The 21,787-nt window shown below is 42.1% G+C and overlaps 2 protein-coding genes across 14 annotated transcripts; one reads left to right on the top strand and one right to left on the bottom strand.

Moving 5' to 3' along the window:
- Window positions 1-11,370, bottom strand: Hnrnpk (heterogeneous nuclear ribonucleoprotein K). Of its 8 annotated transcripts, none has more exons than XM_034510521.2 (16): window positions 11,251-11,370; window positions 9,138-9,222; window positions 8,702-8,799; window positions 8,023-8,079; window positions 6,594-6,637; window positions 5,677-5,749; window positions 5,038-5,109; window positions 4,424-4,537; window positions 4,037-4,165; window positions 3,350-3,660; window positions 3,183-3,237; window positions 2,954-3,037; window positions 2,733-2,748; window positions 2,575-2,657; window positions 2,061-2,230; window positions 1-1,337 (listed from the first exon to the last, which is right to left on the bottom strand). In XM_034510521.2, the coding sequence occupies exons 2-16, from the start codon at window positions 9,193-9,195 to the stop codon at window positions 1,304-1,306; spliced, it is 1,398 nt and encodes a 465-aa protein (XP_034366412.1). In that variant the 5' UTR covers window positions 9,196-9,222; window positions 11,251-11,370; the 3' UTR covers window positions 1-1,303. The 8 variants fall into 8 exon arrangements, with proteins under 8 accessions (XP_034366412.1, XP_034366414.1, XP_076795020.1 ...); XM_034510523.2 differs by having other exon boundaries at window positions 1-1,277; XM_076938905.1 differs by having other exon boundaries at window positions 11,247-11,367.
- On the top strand, window positions 11,104-20,305 carry Rmi1 (RecQ mediated genome instability 1). Of its 6 annotated transcripts, none has more exons than XM_034510518.2 (3): window positions 11,104-11,242; window positions 15,924-16,012; window positions 16,938-20,305. In XM_034510518.2, exon 3 carries the CDS (start codon window positions 16,967-16,969, stop codon window positions 18,821-18,823), a length of 1,857 nt encoding a protein of 618 aa, XP_034366409.1. In that variant the 5' UTR covers window positions 11,104-11,242; window positions 15,924-16,012; window positions 16,938-16,966; the 3' UTR covers window positions 18,824-20,305. The 6 variants fall into 6 exon arrangements, with proteins under 6 accessions (XP_034366409.1, XP_034366408.1, XP_034366407.1 ...); XM_034510517.2 differs by lacking the exon at window positions 11,104-11,242 and adding an exon at window positions 11,524-11,665; XM_034510516.2 differs by lacking the exon at window positions 11,104-11,242 and adding an exon at window positions 11,525-11,665 and having other exon boundaries at window positions 15,822-16,012.
- The last annotated feature ends 1,482 nt before the right edge of the window (window positions 20,306-21,787 follow it).

The raw sequence follows: 21,787 nt of genomic DNA, 5'->3' as shown, positions 1-21,787 counted from the left end.
TAATTTAAGATTACTGTATTTCCTTACAAGAGGAACACTTCAACAAACTTTACATGTATCAATCAACCCCTTTTCAAATTGGGCACACGTCAAAACTAACATCATGGAAGTTTTATTTAGATGTGGATTTTGAACTATCAATACAGATGCCAAGTTACTACACAAAACATCCACAGGAACTTTTTCCATTTTTTTGAATCGTTCACAAACATTTCCTACATAATTCAACACACAACAGAGAAATGGTACATCTTTTTTCTTTCATTGTGCATACAATGGAAAAACAAGTATATATATATTTTTACAAAGTTCAACTAACAAGATGCTAGCAGGTTGACAGCTTTAAGTCTATAGGTGAGAAATTATCTAACAAAAATAACCAGGATTTATTCAGCATCAGCCACTTCCATAACCAAGTGTTATTCTGGTTAATAAAGCTCACTGCCCACCAGGCTTCTGGCATAGTCTTAAGATGCTTAACTCTTGTAGGACTGCTCCCCACTGCAGTTCTCCACAACTAACAGAAAACTGTTGAAAAGTAGTGGCAAACATTTGCAAAAACAAACAGAATTCCAAGCTTATTATAAGCATGAATATGTGATGGAAATTTATCAAGCCAAGTCTTTCCAACCAGTAAGAAATCACCCAAACTGAATCTGCCAATGTATTTTGTCTCTATCCAAGAGGTGCACTTATATCCAACAGAGGAGCTGCTGACAATCAGACTTAGTGTTTAGTTTAGGGGTGGGCTGGACAATCCAACCACCATTTGAAATTGTCTTAAAAAAAAAAAAAAAGACCACCAAAAATAGATTCACTAAATTTATTTTAAAAATCATAAAACGTTTCTTACAAAAGAGCATTACATTCTGCACACTGCTCTGAACAAATGCCAGGGACATGTGGACTATTACTTTCCTCCCTGTCCCACCCCCCCAATGTTACAGTGACCACAAAGCAAGGTGTTCACAATAATTACACGGGGGGAATTTTTTTTAAAACCACCAACAATGAACAAAAAATAAAAGTCACTCACTCTGCTGCTGTTTCAAAATTTCAATGTTAGTTTTTGCATGCCCTCCCCCCAACCCTGTTTGTAAGGAACTAAAACATTACATCTGGTGAACAGCAAAGATTTCACTACACCTCAAATGCAGAACACCTATGAAGCAGAGGAATGTTGGCTTTTTAAACAGAAGCAGATAAAAAAAAAAAGATGCAGGACTCCTTCAGTTCTTCACTAGTCTTAGAAAAACTTTCCAGAATACTGCTTCACACTATAAAAAAGAAAAAATATCTTGCATTAGAATCCTTCAACATCTGCATACTGCTTCACACTATAAAAGAAAAGAAAAAAAAAGTACGAATTAGAATTTTTGTTCAAAACATCTTAATCAACATTAAGACAATTTCAATGATAAATTAAAATGATAAACATGTCCATTATAATTAGTAAAACTTTTAAAGAGCAATAGCAACTATAAATTAAAGCAATATAAAACTCAAGAAAATGTTAATAGACAGTAGTAATGCAGGGTTAAGAAAATGAAACTAGAAGCTGTTAATACTTGGTAGAGAAGACAAACAAGCGTGAGGAAGGAAGGTGTGAAATGCTGCGTTTTACAGCACCATCGTTATCTGTCCTGTAGAGGTGGCCTGTGCCATATGGCAGACTGTGATTTGTTGTCGTTTTAGTTATCTAAAAACAACAAAATCACTAGTCTTCCACACAGAACTAGGCCAACATCCAATGACTCTTCTACATTTTCTACAGGCTTTGTATAATTTATTACAAGTGGTGGTTTTGGCAGCAGTTTTCACCAGAGAAATGAGAAGTTTGCTTGGTTAAGGCTTCTTCCAGCAAGATTAGTATTGAATGTCTTCATTTTAGTAAGAAAACAGAAGAAAATTAAGGCAGAGCTATTAATTAGAATAATTAGAAGTTAGATCCCCAAGTGACGGAAACACCATGGTTTCTAAAAGAAAACTCAATTGGGAAGAAAAGCTTTTTAAAGGTTTTAGTATGTATACAACTAACACAAATCGAAGGGTCAACTGACCTGTTCTGCAGCAAATACTGTGCGTTCTGTATCTGGTCCTGTGTTCCTGTAATGGTAATGATCCGATCTTCAGATCCCTCTAAAGGTTCATCGATTTTGATTGATGCTCCAGACTCATGACGAATTTGTTTAATCCGCTGACCACCTTTGCCAATAATAGATCCAGCCAACTGCAAAGATTTTTAAATACAGTGTTAACGACTTTAAAGAAATCTTATTTCCTTTCATCAATGACTTAAACAGTAACTTTATAGTAATTTAATTAGAATGGCACTCTTAAGTTCCTGAACTAAATTTTACATTACAATATACGTGCATTTTAAGAACCCCAAACCGTCTTTCTTATGTTATTAATGTCACTAAGTATCATTTGATGTAAGATTCAACCCCCCCATTAAGTTCTTAAACATTATCTCAATCCTAAATTCCGAGTCTTTGTTGAATTTACAGAAGCAGTAACCACTACAAATAAGTAAATTCCCTGAATTAAACACTCAGAACTAAAAATACTTACATCTTTGGGAATAGTTACTTGTGTAGTGATAATAGGTCCACCAAGATCACCGTATGAGCCACGACCCCCTGCATAAGAATAATCTGATTTAAATAATGAGCAGCAAGTTCATTTAAAAATAAGAATGAAATAATGTTTGAGTTCATAAAGAAACTTACCATATCCAGAACCACCCTAAAAACAAAAGAAAAAATTATTTTAATGTTTCTAAAATATCCCAGAGCTTAGAAAAATCAAAGTCCTCCCATACCACTCATACCCAGTTTATCCAGGAAATAAACTGAATCAAGAAATTATGGGGGCAGGGGAGGGGAGACCAATTATGGACAGGAAAGGTAAATTGTTGGTATGTACATTATTAACATCATTGATACTCAACCTGTGGTTCATAAGCCATTTGCCATTCTGATGGGCTCCATGTGTCAATTGCAGAGTCCCAAGTTTCATCAGCACTGAACCCAACCTGTATTACATAAATACCAAATTTAGATGGCTATGCAAATAATTTCAATTTTAGAAAAGTTCTTAATTACCACAATTTTGCACCAGTGTTTGGTTATAAGGTCTCTTAAAAAACACATGCAGCCCTTATAAATTAAAATCCTTACCATGCCATCATAGCGGTCTCCAGGCCTTCCTCTTCTGTCATAAGCCATTAGATCTCTGCAATGACAACATGTTGTAATGTTTACATGGTCAAATTAAAAAAAATCACCTCCCCGACTGCTAAGTGCAGCCTCTTTTATTAATGCTAATGTTTGGAATAGAAACTTACCCTCCTCCTCTGGGTGGAGGTGGTGGAGGAAGAGGAAGATTCCTGGCACGGCTGCCACCCCGGCCACCCCGACCAGGAGGTGGTGGTGGAGGTCCTCGACGAGGGCTCATATCATCATAATCTCTTCTAGAAGGAGGCATGGGCCGACCACCCCGACCAGGAGGCATTCTGTCAAAACCACCTCTTCCCCGCATGGGAAATCCCACAGGCCGTCCTCGGCGGTCATCGAACATCATTGTAAAACCACCATAATCATAGGTTTCATCATAAAAGTTGGGATCATAAGGTTGTGCACGTCCTTTGATGGGAGACTAAAAACAAAAACACAGCACACCTTAAAGCCTGAAGAAAAACAGGGCTGGTCCTATCAACCCACCTCAACTATTATTATCTCAAAAGGTAACAGAGGTAGGGACAGAATGATGGGAAGGATTTCTAAAATATTGACAGAGGGGTTGGGGAGGAGATGGGGATGTGGGCGGGAGAGGGAAAAACCATTACCCCAGATATATCTGTAAGAAGTGGGCAACGTGGCATTATAGGCACCTTTGCGTAAGGACCAAAGGCACGATATTAAAGAAGGCAATATAAAACTTGCAGGGAGATGTCAAAATTAATGGTGTGAATACTGCCTTATTTCTGATAGTTTGATGAAACTGAATGCAAACAAAAATATCCCAAAGATACCTCAGATATAAGGTCAAGGATGATCTTGATGCATTCTACAACCCGATCAGGTTTTCCTCCAATAAGAACGACTCTGTCAGTAGAATGAGGGCAGCACTCCTGGAAAAGCTTGATTGTTGTCTGAGTGTTCTGTAACACATTTACAAAAGGAAAGCCCGTTAGAAGTTAGTGCATCTTTCAGACATTTGAACCCAATTACTGCCAATACAGAGTGTACTCAACTACACAGGACCTAGAGATGGCATCAATTTAACAAAACCAAGTTTTGTTACTTTAAGACCCAACTAAATAGTGATGAGGCATCTTAGGGAGTAACCCATAAGACCAACTCTGTATGAAAAGCCACTGAATCCAGAAGGAACAAAACAGAACAAAATAATTCCTTACTTCTCGAAGTTCTTTGATTTTAGCACCTTTAACACCAATAATTCCTCCTGCCAGACTCTGATGAATCAACAGTCTCAACTCGCAGTCAAAGTCACTTCCTTTATAATGTTGGTACTGTAGAGGGGGAAATACACAATTTTACTCTCTTGCAAGTATTTTCCTAATACTTTATCAGCTTATGCTTAAGCACAACATGATGCACTGTTGCAGTGAGCAACCTGAATTTATAGCTCAATAACTTTACCAGTTATGTGCTTATTATCCTCAATAGCCAGGCCCAAAATGGACAATCTGCACCACCTTAAAAAACTATTTTATTTTCAGGTCCTGCAACACCATACCCACACTGCAGCCATTTAGCATGTCGCTGTTACCACAAAATTATTAACATTCAAATAACACCATAATAGAAATGACTGCAAAGCACTTTGCAAATGTAGTTAATTCCCACTGCAGCATGGAGCAGGGTCAACAGTGAGTTGTAAGACCATTCATGTATCATAGTTTTAAGCCTTTTTCTATTGAGATGGGAAAAGCACACTATGTTAAAAAGAAAATCGATCCTATGGGCCAGGCTCCATACTTCAGTGGGGTTCAATGGCACTATGACATACATTTAAGCATTCCACAGCATCAGATTCGAGCGGGAGCTGGCTGGTTGCAGTGGGTGATGGCAACTGCAGGCCCTGAAAGTAGAAAAATAAGAATAATAGGTTAAGTGTCTAGCGTGATCAGGCTATTGTCGCATATATTGGTAAAGCTACTACAACATTATTTTAAAATCTATGTTACTACAAAACCAGCTTAACAGTAAAATCCTTTCTCCATATACCCAGTAAACGATTAGACTCAAATGTCAATAAAGAAAATGAGCCAAGCAGCAGACCATGCTTCCTCCTGTCCAGAGAAACACTACTGACAAGCTCTTGTAGCTACAACTGCCTCGAGATGGAAGTAACCTGGAACTGAACCACAAACTTTCTTCCTGTTAAAAGTAAAACCCTATTCTTAATCCTCCTTAATTAGATCTAAATTGACCTTTCCCTTCCTCAAACTTTTAAGAAAACAGACTCTGATGTAGAATCTAATAGTTCCTACTTACTACTCCAGGAATGGCCAGCCTAAATTTTCAAGACAAATATACATTACACTGCCGCAAAACCATTTTTTCCTCTCCTCCCACAGTTCACCTCAATAAAACTTTAAACACTGTCCCTTATCTTGCCAAGAAAAATTTTTTAAAAGAAACCTACCTCTTCCAAGGTAGGGATGATTTTCTTCAGAATTTCTCCAATCGTCTCAATATCAGCACTGATACTCAGTATGCTGCCAAACATCACATAATACAAAAAAGATGGAAAAGGAAAATGAGTTTTGTCATCAGTAGTCATATGAATTTTTAGAGAAGTAACATCATAATTACTTAATAGTCCCCATTTACGGTAGCCTATTTATGAATTTTACACATGCATTTTATTTTATGCCCAATACAGACATAACATTATTAGGAGACTTTGAGAGAGACAGAGAGAATGGGCTGCTGGAAGGGCTCAGATTAAGTGGCAATAATCGACCAGAATTGAAGCAGAGTTGAATTCTCATGTTCCCCGCCACCAAGTTAAGGACACCCTCGCTGTTATGGTAATACTGGCACACTTTCTCTTGGGTAAATTGGGGGAATATGCAAGTGGTGAACATTGTATCTGGAGTAAGGTTATGGATACCAGTTAGAAATTAGACTGCTTAATGGGCTCCGCAAGGAAACAAATACAAATGCAAGACAAAACAAAGACAGTACAAATGAGAAGTGAAGGAAAGTGAACCAGTTAGCGTTTCATCAGAAAAAATTATGAACAGACAATGTCGGGAAGCAAGGTGGGCCACAAAGACAGAGCGAGAGACTATTTGGGTAACAGTCTGATTTACAATGCAGCAAATATGCAACACTTGAAGCTGTGCTCCTTCCATCGAAATAAAATTAGTGGATCGTTTGGGTGGGCAACTCACGGTAAAAGTTCAGTGACAAAAGGACTTAATGGGGAAAATAAGACAGAAACTTGAAAAACAATACACCGTCTAAAGGGGATACTATTTAATTATAAAAGGCAGGTAATAAAATACATTTCTCTCTTTCTAATCAGGCAGTGAGGCATAAACTGTTGGGACATACCGCTCGGGGCCACTGCTGTCTGGGACTGAAACACTGGCATTGTACTGCATTGGTCATTGGCGTTCGTGGATGTTGGCATTGGGCATGGGCATTCAATCGGAAGTTGTCAAGTATTGTACCCGTTTGGCAACGAGCACATTTTTGGGCATAGCCAACCAGGGTTTTCACATGGGCGTTCAGGGGCGGATGGGCCAACGTCATGGTGGGCAACGCAGGGGTAAGTCGATCCAGTACATGGGCAACGGAGATATATGGCCAAAAAAACAAGGAGAGGGAAAAGGGGGAAAAGCAATAAATTTTAATTTAATACAAACTATACTCAATACTCTCAATGAAACAAGCTTAAGTTGTTCTGAAGACTAACACAATAATGGACTTCTCTATACCTGACCGTGGCTTAACATTTAAGGACCTTAAAATGATGGTTCTAGTTTTTTTTTTTTTTTAAATGTTTCAGTAGCAGGCTGGCTCGTGAGGGTAGACACAAAACCTGTCATGACTCAAAAGTTTACTGAAATTCTTGAGGAAAATGGGGAAATAACCCAGATAATTATACAGAACATCTGGATTAAGAGGAAAGAGGTTCAAAGACAAAACAAAAATTCCCACACCAAACCCCCAACTAATAAGACTGATTTGATTTCATGAGGTGTAAAACACATTCCTATATCTTATAAGCAGATCTGTAAAAATTGTAACAAAATCTAAAGTTTATAGTAATCAAGAGAAAACACAAAGATCTGTTACCGAGAGAAATGAAATACTGTTAGGTACTCAACAAAGTTATTTGCCTCAATTTACCAAGGTAAACATTAAGAAATATGTATAGTAATGAGGGGAAGGAAAAACAAACAAATTTTGGTGCAGATAAGTTGTAGAAATACACACACACTTCTGGTGCTGCCAACATTTAATGTGTCTAATCACAAGAGTCAACCCACTATAAATTATGAAGACTCAAATCCTAGGCAAACAGGTCTGATTGCCAAGATTAATCTATTCATTACTCATATTTAATCAGACAACATTAGCTGCATGTTGCAAACTGTGGAACAGATGAAATTTTTTAAAATCGGAAATAAGAGCTTTTATCAGCCACCGTCAACGGCTTCCAGAGACGACGAAAACCCCCTTACACACACAAGAGGAGTGAATGGTACAATTAAGGGTTTTACACCTTTTCTCTGTTCCTAATTAAGGTGTTTTGTCTTAGTTGAAGTGAATTAATTTGAAGGGTCTTATTAAAATATGAAAAGATTTAATTAGGTATGTTCCACCTTCAAGCAGGATTTAAAAAAAAGCAGAAATTGCCTATATAACCATTAATTGTTACAAATGGTTTGTAGCTAGTCAGTGATTTCTAAGATGTGAACCCTTAAAATTCTAGAAACATACAATGAATTTGCTTGTTCAGTAGTATAATACTTACGTCTGTACGGAGAGCCTTAATATTCTTGCCTCCTTTTCCAATCACTGCCCCAGCATTCTAGAATAGACAAAAAAAATTATTTTGCATTTAGAAAATTAGTATTCTAAAGCTATATTTTTAACTTTAAAAAAGTTTGCACAGCACTGAAGATCTTAAGAAAGAGAAAAATCAAGATGAATAGTTTTACAATAGGTCTTTAGAATATTCAGAATACCAGGTATGAATATAAAATTCCTAGAAAGTGTAGATTACAAGTGCCCTCTTGTTTGACTTGAACAAAGTGATCTGGTAAACTTAAGTAAACTAGTTTCCTGGGGAAATAAAAGGCAACCAACACCTAAGACCTGATTGTCTATAGTCACTCCACTCATTTTTCTAGCTGATCTGTGGTGGACCCTGGTAATAAATAGGGCTCACACCATCAAAATTATAGCACTACCTGCAGTTTTGAAGCCTGCTTATCATTAACTAAATGTGACAGTGCACACCCATAATCTCAGTACTCAAAGGCAGAGAATCAAGAGTTCAAAGCCAGCCTCATCTATGAGGTCTCAAGGCAAATGAGCTCTCTAGAAAACAAAGCTCTGAAAGCTTTCCAGAGTCAAAGCAGAACTCAAGTGAAAAATCAATTTCTATTTGACTACTAACCTCCAAAACTTAAAAGGAAAAAAGCTTATACCTTGCTCTGAAGCAAAATGCGCAATTCAACCATCTCATCAGTATTTCTAGATCTTTTAAAGGCTTGTTCCTCTTCCATGTCTTCTGCTGGGCGTTTACCTAGAAATTAAAGATTAAATTTTAAATTAGAAATATCCCCCAAGAAAGGATAATTGAAACCACATTTTAAGTCCCTGCCTTTGTCTTCCTTCCTAACAAAGATCTTATTTTAATAAATATTTCAAAAGATTAAAAATGGTGGGTTGAAAAAACTGTACTGGGTTCTACCTGTGCAAGAAAAGACCACTTCTTTTCATAAAAAGTAAGAAGTAACAGATAAAACTCAAGACTACAAAAATAAACATACAGGAGGAAAACAGAACATATCAAAAACATCTGATGATGAAAGTGATGGAACAGAAAATATGTAATTGGTTATAATTAAAGAATCTTCTCACCAAATTCACCATTGGTTTCGGTGTTGGGGAAGGTTTCTTCTGGCTGTTCGGTCTCCATTTTCTTGAATTAAATGGATCCACCAATCTGTTGAAAAATAAAGAAGCTAGCTAGTATGTTTGGCTTATCAGAAAGCAAACACTATTTTGCTTAAAATCTTAAAAAAAAAAGAAAAAGAATTCCGCTTTCAGCACACACCCTTACAGAGCAGAAGTGACATCCTAGTGCTACAATCGATAATCTATAAAAACCAAAATAAACCAGTTTTACTTTTCTTGTCATTATTTACTACTAATATCAGGTTGAAGGTCTGATTTGAGGAAACTAAAATATCCCTAAAAATGAACTGTTTAAAAAAAAAAACAAAACACCGAGGCAGGTGTAATTGATTTCGACTAATTTAAATTGTCAAGAATGAAACAAAACAGCCTAACCACCTCCACAACCAGAGCCTTTTTTCCCCAAGGGGGGGCGGGGGGAATATCAGTAATTCAGTCCTTGTCCTCAGCAAACTTGCTTCATTTCATTACCAAAGCCAGCCGACCTTTTCCCACAAGACTAATTCTTGAAAAGAACAGGTCTATCACAAAACTAGTTAGTCTGATAGTGGGACTAGTACTAACTGTCCCCCCTTTAGTCACAACTGACAACACTAATCAATGAAATCTGCCAACTTTACAAAAAGCATATACAAGCTACATTAAACTTTCAGACAGAGAAATCTAAAATTCTGATTAAGGGATCAGATTGAAACTACCACCATTATCCAGCAAAGCAAATGCTAATGGTATTGGAGCCTTTAAACCACCACCACCATTATTTTATGCTAAAAAGGCTGTCACCCAACAATTTCGCCTCTCATTCAACTCTCAAGACTGCATGCAAAGCGTCACAACTGGTCCAGTCAACTTGTAGTCCTACCAAACCAAGGACTAGCACAGGCTCTTAAAGTCAAGGTGTCGCACTTATGCCTTCTATTCCAAAACGCCGGCTGCAAGTGTCTGTCACTGAGGACGACTTGAAACGCAGAGACCCGCCCGCCACTCCGCTGAACCCCAGGCCGCGAAGGCAAATGGGCTTCTCGCAAAGAAGCACCAGGCTCTACGCACAAAAGTCCAGCCCTCGCCCCGCGGCCGCCGTCCCCGGAACCCGCTGGTGCTGACAGGCCCGCCGAGCGAGCGAGCGACAGCGCGCAGTGTCCTCCCGCCCACGGCCCGGCCCGCAAGCGCCCAGCCACGGTCGCCCAGCGGCGCCGAGCCTCTCCTCACCCGGATCCGACAGGAAATGGCGGCCCGCGTAATGGCGACTACGTGCGACTAGGCGGAGTCGCGCGAGACCCCCTCCCCCACCCAGCACGCGGGCTCGCGGGCGCCCGTCCCCCGCACCTCCCCCACCGCCCGAGACAAAGCCGCCGCGGGAGCCGCGGCCGCCCCATCGGCCCCGCCGCGCAGCCCCCCGCGGGGGGAGGAGGCCCACGCCGCGGAGGGACAAAGAGGGTGGCGGGGGCGCCGCGGCCCGCGACACCCGCGAGCCCACCGGCCGCCCCGGCGCTCGCTCCACAGCGGGCGCCCGCGCCCCAGACCCACAGGCCTTCCCTTACGGGTCCCAGAAACCACCTAGCACCGCACGCCGAACTGCAGAGGCTCGCTCGGGGGAAATGGCGGCGGTGGGGGAGGGGAGCGCGGGCAACGTCCCCCGGCCGGCCATAGCCGGCCCGAGCGTCCGCCGACCGCCGAGTGAGCGTCCGGCCCGGCTCTCACAAGCGCGGCTCGCCCGGCCCTGCTCACCGCGCGAGTCCGCCGTTGCCTCCCGGCCGCGCCGCCTCCGACGGTCGGTCACTGCTAGACAGAGAACGAGGACAAGCCCCCTCCCACCTCAGCGTCGCGCCCCATTGGCTGCCCAGGCTTCGGCGGTGGTGCGAGGGCGAAGCGATTGGCCCAAGGCCGCGTCAATTACGGCGCCGAGAACCCCGCCTTCCGCCGGCGACTCCCTTTGGGCTGTAAGGCCGCGGGCCTGAGAAAACCCGGGCGTGGGGATAGCCCAAGCCGCCATCCCGGGGCGCCCGTCGGCTCCCGGGACTCGCCACCCCGAAGCCCCGGTCACCACGGTACCTACAGGCCGCAGTCGAGTGGGAGCTGAGCACGACGGCGACGTCCGTGCAGCGGAGAAGCAGAGGATAATGGCGTCTGCAGCGCTGTCGCCTGTAGCGCCCTCCTCCTTTCTCGTTCGCGCACTCTGTAGTGAGGGGGAGGGGAAATAGTGACAATCCTCTCGCGAGACTTCGGCCGGCCGCTCGCGTGTGCCGGGAGGGGGCGGCCGCGGGGGATTTTCGAGCCCCGAGGGAAATTTGCGGGGCCGGAGGAGGGACGCCGGTGAACGGCAGATTGGGCGGGAAGAAGTCAAAGAGGGAAAAGAAAACCCTAGGACCGGGAAAGGGAGAGCACCGGGCGGCGCGCGGCGGCGACTGGCGGCCTCTCGGGCGCGCGGCCCTGGGATCACGCTGCTGTGCGAGCCGAGGCGGGAAGGCCAGGTCGGTGCTCGGCCCGGGTTCCACAGCTGACCGTCGCGGCTCGCTCGCTCCCTCCCTCCCCGCGCTGCGGGCTCTGCGCCCCTCCGCGGCGCCCGGGAAACCCGCTGTGCTAACGGCTCGCCGGGCGGGCAGGGCGGGGGAGGTCTGGAAGCGGCGCCCCTCAGCGCCTCCTCTGAGGGAGCCTGGACTCACTTCCGTGTTGGGCCGCCGCAGTGCGGACCACGGAACGCCGCGGAGGCGCCCGCGCGTCCAGGCAGCCGCGCTCCTTGGGACCCTCCCGAGAAAGCTGGCAGCCACACTGCCCCGCCAGGGCCGGCCCAGCAGGGGAAGGCTCACTGTGGGTGCTCCCCTCCCTCCCTCCCCACCTCACAGCAGTCCTCCACCGCCCCGAACTCTTGCTGAAGCGTCAAGATGTCTGTGTGTGGAAGCGATCTCTAGTTAGTGAGGCGTTTGAGCGGGTGCGGATTCCAGCAAAGTACACCAGCGCCCTTTAACTAGCTGTTAGGCAGCGGTCGAGCCAACCTTTGCTTGGCTGGCGGAAGAGACCGGGGATGGAGGTTGGGGAGGCACAAAGTGAGCCTGCTTTTACTTTGAGACAGGCCGTCGCGGGATGATGTCGACCTCCCGCCTCAGCCTCTCAAATGCTGGCATTAAAGGTGTGTGCACCTCTCCTGGCTCAAGATTTTTAATATGCTGGTTTTTGATAACGGAGAGTCTCTCAAAAGATCCGAATCCTTCTACCTCCCAAGGCGGAGATGAAAGGCAAGCACACCCATGGCCAGCTAAAGTTAGAATTTCTGTCGTCACATCCCCCCACCCCCCAGTCAGGGTTTCTCTGTAGCCCTGGCTGGCCCAGAACTCACAGAGATCTGCCTGTCTCTGCCTCCCGAGTGCTGGGATTATGGCGTGAACCACAGCCACCACCACCCAGCTAACAGCTCTTCTTTTAAGTTAATGAGAAGTGGGAATCTGTAGGAAACTGTACAGCAATTGTCTTGACTAGGCTCCAGTGAGAAGTTGCTCCTTCTAGATTCCGTGATGGGATTGTTCTTGCCCCCAGATACGTCCGTTTGTTTTCTTCTCTCACACTGTAGGTTTTTCTCTTGGAGTAGTCAAAGTCTGTCTTTTGTCCGGCGTTCATTTTCTATTTGGAGTTGAAAGTTTTCTATCCGTTATTAAAACCTCAGACTGGACATATATCTCGGTGGCACAGCGCTTGAGTGCGGAGGCCCTGGATTTGGGTGGCACAACAAAGCCTGTGCCAGTTGGCTTCGTTTAGTGGCTCCTGGGTATTCCGGGAGTTACTGGTTAAATGGTCTAGTCTAATGCTTTAGTGTCAGTTTGGATCCAGTATTACTTAGCTGTGGGACTTAATATAATTTCAACAGTTCAGTAGCTGGCTGGCATAATATTTAAAATACTATAGGCGCCATACCCTAAGTGCTCTCCTGTTTGCCACTTTGTGGTGACAATTTAATGCTTATTACAGTACTTTGAATGAGTTGTTTTTGTTTTATGTATGAGGAGTTTCTTGAAAAGTAGAATAAGCTATGGTGGTGGTTCATGCCTTTAATCGTAGCAGCTGGGAGGCAGAGACGGGAATCTGTGAGTTCCAGGTCAGCCAGAGCTACATAGTCAAACTGTCTCAAGAAACAAACACAAAAAGTAAGGCAAGAGAGCAGACAGGTGAGATGGATCAGTGGGTAAAGGTGTTTGCCTCTAAGGCCAAGCCTTGATGGTGTAAATTTCATCTCCAGTATGGGGGAAGAGCAGAACTTACTCTCAAATTGACCTCTAACCTCTGCACATGCATATATAATGGGAAAAAAGTGCTTTAAAGAATGTTGAGGATAAAAACCATATCCAAGGTGATAGAACAGAGCTGGGTTGCAGACTCCTAAGTGGAATTTTCTCTTTATTTTTATTTATTTTTTTCCTCAAGACAGGGTCTCTCTTTGTAGTCCTGGTTGCCCCCAAACTCAGAGATTCGCTTGCTTTTGCCTTCCAAGTGCTGGGACTAAAGGAATGTGCTGCTAGCCCAGCTTTAGGATTATATCTTATGTCAACAGTAATATAGTGGTTTTTTTAACCCTGGCTTGCTTTTTTTTTTTTTGTTTGTTTGTTTGTTTTGTTTTGTTTTTTTGTTTTTTGTTTTTTTGTTTTTTGTTTTTCAAGACAGGGTTTCTCTGTATATATAGCCTTGGCTATCCTGGAACTCACTCGGTAGACCAGGCTGGCCTTGAACTCAGAAATCCGCCTGCCTCTGCCTCCCGAGTGCTGGGATTAAAGGTGTGCGCCACCGCCGCCCGGCTAACCCTGGCTTTCTTAAATGCTTCTTTTTCATACACATTTTGTGTGTGTGACTGTGCACGCATGCTAATCAAGCAAGTGGGAGCCACAGGACAACTTTGTGGAGGTGGTTTTCTCTTCCACCCTATTGGACCGTAGGAGTGCACTCATATTCATTACATTTAGTGGCAGGCACCTTTACTTGCTAAGCCATTTCCTAGCCCAGCTTATATTTTTAGAAGAAAATAATAGAAACATAAAATGGATATAAATATTTGTTACTGACTTAAGATCTCAGCTATTGATTGAATGCCACATACAGTATCTAGGGATGGTAGTCTATTAAAAAAAATGAGTGTGAAAATTAATCATTGAGCCAAATATACCCAAACCTTAGTGGTAAGTAATAGAATTTTTCTACTTTGTTCTGTTTTATTCTTAGTAGTTTTTAGAATGTAGACATGTATTATTAGCCAAATATATCAGGTACAAAGGTTAATAAAATTTTTTTCGTACCATAAAAGTTGTGAAAATTAAATTTTGTAATTTTATATGTTATTATGCTAAGAAAATACAAATATATTTTCATGTCATTAAATAGTTCCTAAAAAACATTAGAGCTGGGTGTGATGGTATATTCCTTTAATCCCAGAACTTGGGAGGCAGACACAGGTAGATCTCTGAGTGGAAACCATTTTGGTCTACATAGAGAGTTCCAAAGCCGCATAATAAGAGAGGCCCTAGCCTGGCAGTGGTGGCGCACGCCTTTAATCCCAGAACTTGGGAGGCAGAGGCAGGTGGATTTCTGAGTTCAAGGCCAGCCTGGTCTATCTACGGAGTGAGTTCCAGGACAGCCTGGGCTACACAGAGAAACCCTGTCTCAAAAAACCAAAAAAAAAAAAAAAAAAAAAGGCCCTGTTGAAACAAAACAAAACAAAGCTTCAGGGGTCTGGAGGGATGGTTCCCCTGCTAAGAGCATACACTGCTCTTACCTCCCTCACATGTACCCCACCCCATACCACCCCCACACAGACACTTAAAATTTTTAAAAGTCTTTGAAGATTATACAGCCTTCTATTTCATGCACATAATGTACATTTTTTGCTTGATAAACATTTAAACCCCCTCAAATACAAGAATATTGATAAGCTTCGACAGGGAAATATTCTGATGTCTTTTCTCTTTTTCCTCTTCACTTCTCCCTCTCCCCTTTCCTCCTAAATCCTAGAGATTGAGCCCAAGGCTGCAGATATACCTTGTTTTTGTCTTTATTTCTTATCTTTTAATATTGAGTCTAGAAAGTAAAAGATGGATGTAAACTTAATGTTCAATTTAAAATATCTCTTTTTCCAGATTGTTTTTTTTTGCACTGAGGGGACTGTTGTTTGTCCATCAGCAAATGGGGAATTGTGTGTCCTAGCTAACCCTTTGCTATCTGCTATGACTATGGTAATACAGTTTTACAAGGGAGAGGGTATGCCTATCCAAGACAAAGTGGGGTCCCAGGCTACCCTAGCTGCTATGCTAGCCTTCCTCAAGCTGGCTCAGCACCAAGCCTGACATCATAGTTTTGATCCCTGGAACCTAGCTGGTGGAAAGAGAACCAAGTTGTACCATAGTATACATCATTGCTTCAAAAACAAACGAAAAGGTCGTCTGGCACCAGAGTTTCCTTTGACCTTCTCTGTCACACACTGCATTAATTACCTTATTATCTTCTAGCTTAATTGTAACCCTGGATGTCCTGGAACTAGCTAGGTAAATCGGGCTCCCTCTGCCTCCCTAGAGCTAAGTGTACACCACCACCACCAACTTCCATTTTTAGCCTATATTGTTTTTATAACCTTTATTGTTTTTACCTTTACAGTCCCCACAACCACACCATCATACTCTTGCACTCCTGGGAATAGGCCAGTGACTTTCTGTGGCTCATTTTAGAATCCTCACTGCTCCTCGTCATACATTTCAGGGTCATTTCTCTGCAGAAGATACTTTGAGAACTCTACTGACCACCCAGCTTGAAGTCCTGTCAGTAGATCGCTGGCTGCCTGCTAAGTGGTAAGTTTTCTTATGAATATGTTAAGCCTTTAAATAAGTTGTACCTCTTCAGTACCTTCCTCTCTGGAAGGAATACATACATACATACATACATACATACATACACACACACACATGTGTATGTATAAATGATTTATTTGTCTGTAGTATTTTGCTATTGCTTTGTTATACTGAAAAAAATCAGATTTAAGTATACCTGACAGCACAGTTGAAAATATTTACATAAACAAGGCTTCTCTCTATTAGCTCAGAGTGAGGTGGCCAACTATAGTAATAAATTTTAATAGCACTAAAATATAACATTAACTATAGATGTCAAAAGAAACTAGTGAACATTAAGTAAAATTTAAATTAATAGAATCTGATTACTGTTTTATCAAAATAATAAGATATAGTAATAGCCCAGTGTCTTTCAAAGATCTGACATTTACACTTTTTCATGCATATCAGTCTTTCTGCAGTCCTTGTAAGGCAGATGGTAGTGCTGATCAAAATTCTGAGTTAGAGAAGTTAAAGAGTTGACATTAAGTTATGAAGCTGGCACCCTGACAGAGCTAGCTCTTTAACTTTTGCCTTTTTCATTTTATTATCTGAGTCTAAGGTTTGAGTTATCAGCCAGGTAGAAAGTCAAAAAGTTTTTATGCTGAAAAGAGAAAAGTGTCAAGGATGTAGTAATTCCACCTGTTTGTGTATTTGAGAATTACAGGTGCTGTATTTAAGTATATTGAATCACTTTTTTGTTTTGTTTTCAGGTGTACATACACACCTATTTAAAAGAAATGAGTGTAGCTTTAAGGATCAACCTCCTTTTTGTTTTCAGTGAATGTGCCCACATTTTTTGTTGTTTTCAAGTGGACACATATGCTCTTATTTAAAAGAAGTGAATGTAACTAAATATATTGAGTCTCTTTCTTTTTGTTTTCAGGTGTATGCGGATGCTCTTATTGAAGAGAAATGAATGCAGCTAGTGCTGTATCAAGAGTTGAGACCTGGCTCTTGGCAGCATGGCATGTTAAAGTGCCTCGGATGTGGCTGGAAGCTTGTGTTAACTGGATCCAAGAAGAAAATAATAATGCTAATTTGAGTCAGGCACAAATAAATAAACAGGTGTTAGAACAATGGCTTCTTACTGACCTGAGAGACTTGGAACATCCTCTCTTACCTGATGACATTTTAGAAATTCCAAAGGGAGAACTGAATGGATTTTATGCTCTACAGATCAATTCTTTGGTTGATGTAAGTCAACCTGCGTATTCCCAGATACAAAAGCTGAGAGGAAAGAATACAACCAATGATCTAGTTTCAGCTGAAACACAGAGCACTCCAAAACCATGGGAAGTAAGGCCTTCACGGATGCTAATGCTGCAGCTCACTGATGGGGTCACACAAATTCAGGGAATGGAATATCAGTCTATTCCAGCTCTCCATAGTGGTCTTCCTCCGGGTACAAAAATTTTAGTTCATGGACACATTTTGTTCCGTCTTGGCGTTCTCTTACTGAAACCAGAAAATGTGAAGGTGTTAGGAGGTGAGGTAGATGGTCTTTCAGAAGAATATGCCCAAGAAAAAGTACTTGCAAGATTAATTGGTGAACTTGATCCTACAGTTCCAGTCATTCCAAATCACTCCAATCACAGTGTACCCAGAGTTTCAGGGGGTTTAGATGCTGTTTTGGGGCCTTCGGATGAAGAACTCTTGGCAAGTCTTGATGAAAATGAAGAGCCTGCAGCAAATAATGATGTGACTATGGAAAGAAGCTGTTTCAGCACAGGCAGTTCCTCAAACACTACTTGGACAAATCAGTCTAGTTTTGAGCCAGGATGTAATATTTCTTCAAGGCCAAAGGAAAAACCACCAAACCAGCCTATGCATTTCACTGATGGAGAATTTGATGACTTCTCACTAGAAGAGGCCTTGCTTTTGGAAGAAACTGTCCAGAAAGAACAGATGGAAACAAAAGCATCACAGCCACTAACTTTGAAGGAAAACATAAACATACGTAAATGTGTGGAGATCTTTTCACATAAACCTAGTAGTCTTAACCACACGACTTTGATTCATAAACAAGGAAACAGCAATTTCGATGAAAAAATATCTGAACTAATGATTCATGAAGACAAATTTTTTGACTGTTCATCTACTAGAGACAATCATAAGAGACTCTTAGCTCATGATCTTACAAATGAAAGTAAGATTTCAGAAGTAGATGATGTAGCACAACAAACCATCAGCAGTTCAGATGAACATTGCTTAAGTAATAAAATATTAAACAGAAAACTGGACATATCAGAAAAGAGTTCACAAATTTCTAAAGAAAATGGCTTCCCTTTCCAGGCTTGTTCTTCAAGATCATTTGAGAATAATACTTGTCTTTCTATTGGCATGGACTTACATTCTCCACCCTTTATCTATTTGTCTGTTCTAATGGCCAGAGAGCCAAAGGAAGTTACCACTGTGAAAGTCAAAGCATTTATTGTCACTTTAACTGGAAATCTCTCAAGTTCTGGTGGCTCTTGGTGTGTAACTGCAAAGGTTTCTGATGGTACTGCATATCTAGATGTAGATTTTATAGATGAAATACTTACCAGTATGATAGGGTATTCGGTACCAGAAATGAAACAGTTAAGAAAGGACCCTCTTAAATATAAAAAATTCCTAGCAGGGTTACAAAAATGTCAGCGAGATCTGATAGATTTGTGTTGCCTAATGACTATTTCATTTAATCCTTCTTCATGTAAAGGCATGGTATTGGAATTGCAAGATGTTGGTATGGAACACCTTGAGGACCTAAAGAAACGGTTGAATAAATAATTTGCCACAATGCTATTGGAGCACACTTTAAAACAGGCAACTATTTGGAATCAAATTTGTTTATTCTCAATTTTGGAATTCTGTAAAAGAGCTTCAGAGCTTAAGAATGGCTGAGACTGCTCAGTGGTTGATGGACTTTCTGCCAAGTGTGGTGACCTCAGTTTGATCTCCTGGTCCCTTGAGGCAAAAGGAGAGACCCAGCTTCCAGAATCTATTGTTAGTCTACTACACAGGTAGCATGGGACACACACACACACACACACACACACACACACACACACACACACACACACGGTAAATGATATTTTAAAAATAAAGATATTTCATCAAAATGTATGTGTAAGAATGTTTTTGTTTTGGTGATACTGGCTCAGGGTCTTGTAATCTTAGCAAGCTTCTACCACAGTCACATCTCTAGACCCTTGGGATGTTTGTTTGTTTACTTTCTGTTTTCCTTCCCTGGAAACTGGATCTCATATACCCAGGCTGGCCTCAAGCTCTCTTGTATAGCTGAGAGTGACCTTGAGTTTCTTATGTCTCCCCTCCACCTCCCAAGTGCTAGGATTAGGGTTGTGCATTTTTAGGTGGTACACCAGTAAAACCAAGGCTGTGTGTGCTAGGCAAATACTCTACCAACCAAGCTACATCCCTAGTCCTTGTTGAAGGGATTTGCTGAGAAAATTGTTTTCCACTTGTCACAGAATAAACCTATAACTGATAAAGAATCGTGATGGGCTGATGACAGTTTGCTGGGTAAAGGTACTTGCTGCTGAGCCTGACAACCTGGTTTATATTCCTGGTACCACATGCTTGAAAGAGAAAACTGTCTCCTACAAGATGTCCTCTGATTTCCATATGCATGCCATAGCATATGTGTGCTCTCTCCCATGCATACAGGTATATACAATGAAATAAAACTTAATAAGGAATTGATGTTCCCCAATGAGATATTATTGAAAGTTGGAAATTGAAAATGAGTAATTTTACCTCTAATAAGTTGAATATTTAAAAAAAAAATTGTACTGTGACAAATGTCTTAGATTTACTGTCTGTACATTTACTGTCACAGAGGACAACCTGTGAGACTTGGTTTTCTCCTACCATGTGGATTCTTGGGGTAAAATCAGGCTTAGCGAGCACCTGCTGAGCTGTGTGACCTGTGGCTTCTGAGATAGTATCTGGACACATTTCCAGGGTCCTTTGAATTGGCTTTGCATATAAGATACTTAATTTTGTTACTGTTTTAAAGAGACTATACTCCTTTTGCTGTACTAGATTATGTTTGGGAGATGTACTTTTTAAATTGTAAATGAGTATGTTTGTGTAGAGATTTTGTTTTTGTTTTGTTTTTCCAGACAGGGTTTCTCTGTATAGCCCTGACTGTCCTGAAACTCACTCTGTAGACCAGGCTGGCCTCGAACTCAGAAATCTGCCTGCCTCTGCCTCCCAAGTGCTGGAATTAAATAAAGGTTTGAGCCACAACTGCCTGGCATGTAGAGATTTCTTAATGGTTACTAGCTGATTGCTGCCTTTCCAGAGAATCCAAGTTTGTTCCCAGAGTTAGGCTACAGAGCTGCCAGTAATTCCATCTCCAGGAGATTTGATACTTTCTTTTGGCTTCCCCAGGTGTGGCTTTAGACACACACACACACATACACACACACACACACACACACACACACACACACACACACACACACTGAGGCATGTTTTCTCTGTAGTCCTGGCTGTCCTGTACCTTGTTCTGTAGACCAGGCTGGCCTCCAACTCAGAGATCCGACTGCCACTCCCTCCTGAGTGCTGGGTTAAAGGTGTGCACCACCATGCCAGGCTTCATGACAGAGAGAGAGAGAGAGAGAGAGAGAGAGAGAGGAAGAAGAGGAGGAGGAGGAGGAAAGGAGGGGAGGGCTGGAGAGGGGAGGAGAGGAGAGGAAAGAAGGAGAGAGGAGACGAGAGGAGGAGAGGGAGAAACAGCAACAGCATGGTGGAGGCAAGAGGATCAAAAGTTGATCATTCTTGACTACATAGAGATTACATAGAGGCCATGTGTGTGTAGGTGCCCACAGAGGCTGGAAGATTCCATCAAACCACCTGGAGCTGCAGTTGTAGGTATGTGTACGCTGCCCACCGTGGGTAAACTAGAGTCCTCTGGAAGAACAGCAACTGCTCTTAGCCACTGAGCCATCACTCCAGTTCCAGGATGTACGCATTGCCTGGTTTTGTGTGTTAACTTGACACAGAGTTACCAGAGAGGAAGGAGGGAACCTCAGTTGAGAAAATGCCTCCATGAGATCCAGCCATAGGACATTTTCTCAGTGATCAAAGGGAGAAGACCCAGCCCGTTGTGGGTGGTGCCATCCCTGGGCTAGTAGTAGTCCTGGGTTCTATAAGAAAGCAGACTGAGCAAGCCATGAGGAGCAAGTCAGTAAGTTGTACCCCTTCATGGCTTCTGCATCAGCCTCTAACTCCAGGTTACAGTCCTGACGTCCTCCAATGATTGACTATGATCTGGAAGTGTAAGCCAAATAAACCCTTTGTTCCACAAGATGCTTTGGTCATGGTGTTTTGTCACAGCAATAGAAACCCTAAGAAAGACACAGGAATATAGGTACTGCTGATACATATTCTTACAGTACTCTTGCCTGTATACTAGGGTATCTTTCATTATGAGATCTAAGTGGTGTGTGACATTTTGTTTTTAAAATTTCTTCTTTGAGGGTGGTGCTTAATAATTTGTTCTTACTTCTTTATATTGCATCACCCATATATTGTACCAACCCATTATTCTATATTTGTTTCTGGTGTTTGTATTGTGGTTCCTTCAAGGGACAGAACCATTGAAATGAGTATATGTTACAAAAGAGATTTATTTAATTGGATTATACTGTGTTGGCAGGGTAACCCATCAGTGGCCATCTGCACACTAGGGCGGCTAAGACTCTGGCTCAGTCCGTGAGGCATGAT

The sequence above is a fragment of the Arvicanthis niloticus genome, chromosome 8 (assembly GCF_011762505.2).
Source record: "Arvicanthis niloticus isolate mArvNil1 chromosome 8, mArvNil1.pat.X, whole genome shotgun sequence".
Taxonomy (NCBI): domain Eukaryota; kingdom Metazoa; phylum Chordata; class Mammalia; order Rodentia; family Muridae; genus Arvicanthis; species Arvicanthis niloticus.
This window is presented reverse-complemented; position numbering and strand designations above follow the sequence as displayed.

Bases quoted from the DNA above. Each gene is read 5' to 3' on its own strand.
- Hnrnpk (XM_034510521.2), bottom strand. From the start codon at position 9,195: ATGGAGACCGAACAGCCAGAAGAAACCTTCCCCAACACCGAAACCAAT. The intron at 8,800-9,137 runs GTGAGAAGATTC...TTTAATTTCTAG, and splicing joins CGAAACCAATGGTGAATTTG to GTAAACGCCCAGCAGAAGAC. The intron at 4,166-4,423 runs GTAAGGAATTAT...AATGTGTTACAG, and splicing joins AAATCAAAGAACTTCGAGAA to AACACTCAGACAACAATCAA.
- Rmi1 (XM_034510518.2), top strand. From the start codon at position 16,967: ATGAATGCAGCTAGTGCTGTATCAAGAGTTGAGACCTGGCTCTTGGCA.